General features: G+C 37.4%; 1 protein-coding gene across 3 annotated transcripts in view; it reads right to left on the bottom strand.

The window, feature by feature from the left end:
• Positions 1 to 1,206: 1,206 nt before the first annotated feature.
• The window catches only part of Acer3 (alkaline ceramidase 3), a 187,913-nt gene continuing 181,178 nt past the window's right edge, over positions 1,207 to 7,941 (bottom strand). For all 3 annotated transcript variants that reach the window (XM_026387342.2, XM_026387340.2, XM_026387341.2), the window contains exon 11: positions 1,207 to 7,514. In XM_026387342.2, coding sequence (XP_026243127.1) covers positions 7,461 to 7,514 — 54 coding nt within the window. In that variant the 3' untranslated portion in view covers positions 1,207 to 7,460. The remainder of the gene's footprint in view (positions 7,515 to 7,941) is intronic.

Below are 7,941 nucleotides of genomic sequence, written 5' to 3'. Positions count from 1 at the left end.
GGCTTAAGCAGGATGATTTTTCTCTTCCTGATATCCCCACCTTCATACTAAAGCTGGAAGGATCAGTTGTTTACTCTAGAGCTCCTATAGTTGAGGATGCTGTGTATTTATACCTCGTGAAGGTTTAATTGTAAAATTGTCAGCTTTTAGCCTTGTAACTTACTCAGGCTTGATGTAGAAAGGTACTGCAGCATAGTGTCAGGAGTCTAATGGCAAAAAAGACCCAGCATAATTGCTGAATGTCCTTCTCATGAAACAGATCATTGCTGGCCTGTACTGCTCCCTTAACCAAATTAGCAAAAGGTGTGTCCTCTTAGGTGCCACCTACCACAGCATGCATCTTGACAACCTGAGTACAGGTTAGATTTTAGTCCCCACCAATCCTTCTCCTCAAATTGGTGCCTCTGTGCAGTGTAGAGGTATAGTCCCCCAGGCACAGTCCTGCCTCTTATAAATTTATTGATAATTTAAATATAAACCAGGGGCAAAACATAACCAGAGTATTATTTGAAACAGTATCATTTAATACTTCACCTACAATAAGTACTGAGTGCTGAAATACAGCCTAGATTATAGATTAGATAAAAATACATTATTCTACTCTCTTCTAGAAAAATGATTATGGCATTGGCAAATCAAATGGAAAAAAGAGAATGAGCAAATCTGAGATTACCTGGAAATGGTTAGTTCCTTATAAAGGTTTAATACAATCTATATGTTTATTAAATAATAGCTAGTAGAGCAAATGTTTATTACAAATATGAAATAGGAAACATTAATTTGAATGGGTTATCTGTTGGTCATACTGATGTTAGAAATATTAAAAGTATGGAAATGCTTGATTGTAAAGTGCCCAACTGATACATTAAACAGAAATTCTAATAGTTTCTAGTTCTTAAAATAAGCTTGATTATTCATTTGTATGCACAAGTTAGCTCTAGAAAGAAGAGCCACAAAGAAACCAACTGTGGAAAGAACCTTGAACTTGTCCTTTTAGAATGTTAAAAAATAAAATAAAATAAAAAAAGGATATATGACCACAGCAACTTCTTTGGCCTTGACAACTACCATGTGGCACATTTTATATGATATGAAAAAAAAAGGGGGGGGGTCAATAGATCTCAACTTTCTGGAAGTCAACTCAAAAGCTGAATGCAACTAGCATGTTTGGAATTTTATAGTATAAAATTATTTTTTTATTTTTTATTTCGATCTTTTTTGTGATACTGGGGATTAAACCCAAGGGCACTCTACCCCTGAGCCACATCTCCAGCCATTTTTAATTTTTATTTTGAAGCAGAGTCTCATTAAGTTGCTGAGGCTAGCCTTAAACTTGTGATACTCCTGCCTCAGCCTCCCGAGTTGCTGGGATTACAGGTATGTGCCACCACACCTGGTTTAGGATTCCCTTTATAAAGCAAATAAAATCATGAACTTTGCTTTTAATAATTTTTCCTCTGAGGTTTAGACACTTTGCGGCAGGCTATTACCAATCTAGTAAAACTGATGTGAAATAATAATTTTATAGTGTAAATATTAAACACAAGACTTTGATTACATTCAACACAGAGGGAATAGAGTTGAAAATGCACAGAATATTTTCATTCTGACAAGTACACACTAGAATTTTCTTGCAGAGAAATGCAGTCAGGTGGTACTGCTGTGCCTCCATATTCTACACTGCTCATTTGCTGATGATCCAGGGCAGGGGAGACACACTCCCAGAGCTAGAGCCCAAGAAAATGCTGTTTCTGTCTTTCTTTCTGTTTAAATAACATTTATGTAAGTGCCATTCTTGCCTTACAGGCCACACTATCATAGACTGGATTTGGTCCTTGGCTGCAGTTTGCCAACTCCTGGTCTGCACCCTTTTATAATATAATACATTTTTGTAATTTTCTTTTAGGTGCAGGTGATCTCACAATAAATATTGATATCTCTCAACGAACTACATTTATAGGCTTTAAAAGATTTCTCTAATAAATGTGCTCTGCTGTAACCTTAAAATTAATTCTGTAAACTTAATTTAAAAGTGATGATTTGCAGATATGACAATTGCCAGAAAAGTTTCAAAAGCTTTATGACAATTCTGTGAATATTCACATTACCAATGACTAAATCTAGTTCAAGTATTGACATTGTGCTATTGTAAGCAATTAAACAGGTCACAATGAGCATAGTGCACAGCATGACCTGTGATAGAATGCTATAATACTGACAGCTGCCAAGAGGAAAAAAAAATGGGGGAAGCTTAGGGCACCTGTAGGCCTGTAATTAAATTTCTTGTTTGGGTTTTAGGATTTTCTAGTATAAAATATGGTGATCAATCTTTTCGGTACTGGGGATTGAACCCAGGGGTGCTTTATTACTGAGCCACATGCTTAGCCTTTTTTATCTTTTGTTTTGAGACAGGGTCTCTCAAAGTTGCTTAGGATTTCACTAAATTGCTGAGGCTGACTTTGAACTTATGATTTTCCTGCCTCAGCTTCCTGAGTTGCTTGGATTACAGGCATGAACCACTGCACCTGGCTGATCGACCTTTTCTACACTAACTGCCAATCTAAACAGAGTAATTTATAGGATTTAATGATAAATGAAGACATTAAGAAACAATATTAGATATTTACAGTGCACTGAAATGAGGCCAGTGCTGCTTAGCTTTTACTCCGAATGTTTATCAAATATTTATCAATGACAGAAATTCTGTAGCTAAACACTACTGCTTAAAGTCTGTTGTGATGTCTTCTCCTTTGCTGCTCTATCAGGAAAGGACTGTACTTTGGTGAGACTTGTCATCCCTCATACTTTCTACTTGTCCTTTAACAGTGTCAAGGTCTCATACCTCATACCTAAGTTAATTTTCAATGTGAATGTCAAGTAAAGCAGTAGCCTTACAAGGATATATGCAGCTGACTGGGCTGAGAGTTCTGGAGAAATGGTTGAGTCCAGTGGCATGCTCACATAACCTCAGCAACACTAGCAACTCCCCCATGTGGAACTACAATTAGATGTTAAGAAGAAAAGAAAAAGGTGTTTCTTTGTTCTTAAAGGAAGCGCAACAATCTAAAAAACAGCATTAAAATTTTCCAGTTAGATGGATTGTGATGCTATGATTTTTTTTTCTTCCTTTTTCTTTTCTTATTTTTTGGTGCTGGGGATTGAACGCAGGGGTGCTTAACCACTGAGCCACATCCCCTACCCTTTTTATTTTTATTTTGAGACAGCATTTCATTACGTTGCTTAGGGCCTTGCCAAGTTGCTGAGACTGGGTTTGAACTCGAAATCCTCCTGTCTCAATCTCCAGAGCTGCTGAGATTACAGGTATGCGCTACCTGCCTGGTTTCCCTTTTCATTTTCTAGCTTTTTTCATTAAGGAGTTTAAGTACATTAAACCAAATTTTAGTTGCTATTTGCAAATGGTTAGAGCACAGTGAATAAGCTGTATTTTTAGACATTGAAAAACAAGATGAAGCGGTCAAACTAATTATATTATACCATTGATATATGGCACATAATGTAAGACAGAGGTAGATCCGCAAATAGCCACATAGCTGCAAATTACAATTGTAACTGGTTCTCTTTGAAACATCAATTTTACACAAATGCTTATCTAGCAGCACATCGTAAACCACAGGCCAGAAGAATTTGCTATCATGTAAATGTGGGGTTGGAAGTTAATATTGCCAATTTTAGCAACAAATAATTGTTTTCAAGAGCAAAGCAATATGGAACTCATAGAACACATAAGAAAACCTTAAATTTTTAGGCATTTTTAGGGGTAATGGCTAAATTCAGAAGGTACTGGTATTATAGTAGAACAACTTCTATAGGCATCTAGAGATTTCATGCATGTGCACTTAAGTTTTTGGTCTCTTAGTTTTCTTAGACTCACACCTCACTCTCCTTAGTATAAGAAAAATCCTCTGTGTAGAGAAAGTTCAGATTAACCCGGAATTTTGCTGTATGTTGAATTTTGCACTATGTCTAAACCATCATACTTGATCTACTTCTTTTAAACTATTTTAATACCATTATTTTGGTTCTCACTTGAAGATCACTGAAAAACAAATGATCCTTAATCATCAGCATATCATAAAAATAAAAGAGATGACTTCAGGTGCTGGGGACTGTTTCATGAAAATGCCAAGGCGGGTAGCCAACAAGTGCTCAATCAGATTAACACAAACACTTTTCACTTAGTTTTCCCCTAAAACAAAGTCAAATTGTTTTCAATTTTCTAAAGAGAAAATGACAACACAAGAAAGATCTTCAAAAGAGCAAAGTGCTTCTTTAACATTGTAATAAAGTATTAATGTAATTTACTCTGAGCTCACAGATGAGCACCTTTCACATCAGGTGATAAGCAAACATATCATTACTTGCTTAGCAGGAAACAGGCTTTTTGTACACTCTAGTTAACAGGAAGTTTTCTAAGTAAATGAAGGGAAGGGAGTGGGTAGGCATCCAATCCTATAATGTCTACCCAGAATTCAAGAAGGAAAAAGATGAAGTCATTGAAATAAAGGTGAATTAACATTTGCATACAATTTGGCACAAAGTACTGAGTGTGTCACTTGTTACTAATAAGAGAGCCATTGTGTAGGTACAAACTGACTTGGAAAATTAAAAAACCAATTAAGAGGCCTGGCTTTTTTTCTCTGATTTCTGCTCAACACATATAAAGTGTTCTATGTGGAGCATTCATGCTGTCTGTCCTCAAAACAGTAATAAAGGTCTTTGAAGAACTGACTAGTCATACAAGTCATCAGGAGTGCAGATGTCTCTATAGTGAGATGCTGGGCAATTTATTCAAGTGACCAATGGTGGTGGCTGAATTGAACATTCAACAAATAGTTCTAAATGGCCCAGTTTCAGGGCTCTCTCTTAATCTGACTTTACTACTGCAGAATATCAGTCTTATGATGTTAGCAGAAGTCAGGAAGGATGTGCTTTTGTTCCCATACATGGATTCTTCATGCAGTACAAAAATATAACGGTGTGAAACTAATTCTTTCTAAAGTGATAGCCAAAGATAGATGGAGGAGAATGTAGCCAGAAGTTAGAATCTTGTGGCAAAAGAAAAAAGTTTTATGGACTGCACTGGAACTACATAGTTTTATGTCCTTCTAAACACAACCAAGGTACTCTTCAGATTTACGTTTTGGCAGGTATTGTTCTTGCTCAAAAGTAAATGGGAAAAAAAAAAAGTAGATGGAAGTATCTGCCCAGTGGCATGTTGCTATGCTAAGGGAAGGAAAATAGTACTCGGGCTAAAACTAAGGCCAGTAGGTGAATAAAACAATTTTTGGCTTTAAATATGTATCAAGGTTACTTACTGAATATTGGAAAAATGACAGAGTGTTTTTTTAAACTTGGCAGAAAAGAAAAACCAATTTTTCTTTTGAAGCCATAGCTCAAGATGTAATCAACAGACATTAAATATCTGCTCCTTCATTTTTTGATTATGAAAAGTGATTCAATTTGTTATACATTCAAATCAAAATTATAACTAGTGAAAAACCAGCCTCTACCTCAGAGCAAAGCCTGTCCAAGGAAGGGACATGACCTTAGTCCTTGGAAAAACCCACAGAGCACTCCTAAGCACATTCCCACCCTGCTAAGTTGTTTATCTACAAATAACAGGAGAGATCTACTGTGCCAGGTGTCCATGACTCAGGCTAGGTGGGGATCCATAGCAGCCCCCTAGCAGCCACCAATCAGCATGAGACAGGGAAATACCTGGGATGCCAGATGACCCTCCCAGCAGTTTATGGTGGTTGATAACAAGTTGGGAAACCATGTAGTTCAGCACGTACACCCCTCTTGGCTTAAACCACTCAGTTCAAATGAATACCCCTTTTGTACTGACCAATCACCCCTACCCAACTTGTTCCCACCAGTGAATGTGCTAATCATGTTTTAGAGTTGTTATTTGATTTTCCCCCGGTGTGTGATGATTTGCTAAGAGGCTATGATGTATGTGAAGTCCCTGCCCTCTCCAAAGAATGTATAAAACTGCTGCAAACCCTGGGCTCGGGGCCTCTCAGCGTCACCAGTTGCTGTGTGTGTGCGCACACAGAGGACCGAGCTAGCTAGCAATAAACACCTCTTTGCTGCTTGCATCGATCTTGGGTCTCTGGTGGTCTTTGGGGGTCCCGAATTTGAGCTTAACACTAGCTGACTTACAATGAGATTTTACTGCTATTTCTTAGCAATGTAATCTTTGGATGTTCTGCAAGTTAAAATTTTTTAATGAAATTATTTTCATTTAATCCATTCAAATGTATGAAGCATCTACTTAATTAATAGTAGATGGGCATTTAATCTGTAAACTCTGCAGTGTAGCTATTAACAGCTCCATTTTATTGTTGAAGAAACTGACTTAAAAAAGAGACTTGTCCCTTATATCTATTTCCTTCAAAAAATGAAGGAGCAGATATTTTAATAAACTTTATATAAATAGAATTCTGACCATTTAATCTCTAGTTATCTTGACATACTTCCCTGGGCACACCTATGGCCTCTCTGAGAACTGGAAAATATCACATAAGGCAAAAAGCCAGCATTTTATGACATTCCCTGATAACTTCAAATAAGTTAGCTAGGAGGATGGGATATGGGTAGGCTAGATCACCCATCATATTTGCCTAGCCATAAAAACAGATACAATTTAAAGATCTGCAAAGATCAAAGCAAAGGAAGCAACCACCTTTAACTGAAGAGCAGCAGTCTGTAGGTGTCCTGGTGGAGCTTCATAAAGGATAAAAGATATCCCACCTGTTCTGATTGGTCATGGTCCACAGATATCTCAGAGCCCATGGCAAATCCTGGGAGGTGACAAGTATTGAACCCACTGGCCAGTCTGAATTTGCTTATACTATTCCATCTGCCTAGCACCAAGATGGACAGTGAAGAGGTGCTATCTTTAATCCCACGGGAAACTCTCTTTTTCCCCTCCATCTTGGAAAATCATCTGTGAGGTTAATAGGACAACACTATAAACCAAAGCTGACACAGCTAAGTGGTGTGTCACAGCTGGCCATCTGGATACAGGGTTTGCCAGTACTTAATGACTATTTTCATCATTTAATCAAACATTAAGAAAGGTATAATTCACATGCAACCCTGTCAAAAAGAAAAATGGTTAATTTCCTATGACCAGCACAAACTGTTAACCTGTTAAGAAAGCCCAATTTCCCCAGCATTCTAAAATATAAATACACATCTGTTTCTTTATGAACATCTTAGGATGAAGATGAGGAGGACAAATGAGATAAAGCCAGGAGCCAACATCCCACAGGTCCATTCCTCATCCTCCCTGTGGCCAAGGCATTAATTAGAAAATCACTCCTCTGTTGTGATGGTCATGATGTATTTGAATATGTAGATCTTTAGATATCTCTTATTTATCCTGTCAGGTTTATGATAAGTGTCTTTGTTTTAATGGTGGAATAATCTCATCAGTACTTCCTGAGAGGCTCAAACATGATCACTGGCCAGATTCCGAAGAGAAACTGTGGAAACAAGTTAGGACAAAACAAGAGAAGAGAAGATTGTTACACGTTATCCCCCAAAAGGAATGAGAAAGAACCTGCAGGGCTGTGACTCCAGTGCTTGCTGAGTCTGCTGGTGACTGTTCTGATAAATAGCCTAAGCGGGACACATTCCTTCTAGACTTGCACCAGTCTCAGAAATTATTTTCATTTAATTCATTCAAGTGTATTAAGTATTTACTTAATAGTGGACGGGCATTTAATCTGTTAACTCTGCAGTGTAGCTATTAATAGCTCCATTTTATTGTCAAAGAAACTGGTTTAAAAAAGACACTTGTCCAACATCATGTAGTAATAAACTGAAGACTTAAAGAGTCTATCTATGTCCTTTGATTTCAAAGCCTGTGCTCCACTACCTTTCCATGCCCCTTTTCTTCTCCTACATCAT

The sequence above is a fragment of the Urocitellus parryii genome, chromosome 4 (assembly GCF_045843805.1).
Source record: "Urocitellus parryii isolate mUroPar1 chromosome 4, mUroPar1.hap1, whole genome shotgun sequence".
Taxonomy (NCBI): Eukaryota; Metazoa; Chordata; class Mammalia; order Rodentia; family Sciuridae; genus Urocitellus; species Urocitellus parryii.
The sequence above is the reverse complement of the archived record's forward strand: the minus strand, read 5'-3'. Positions and strand labels throughout refer to the sequence as shown.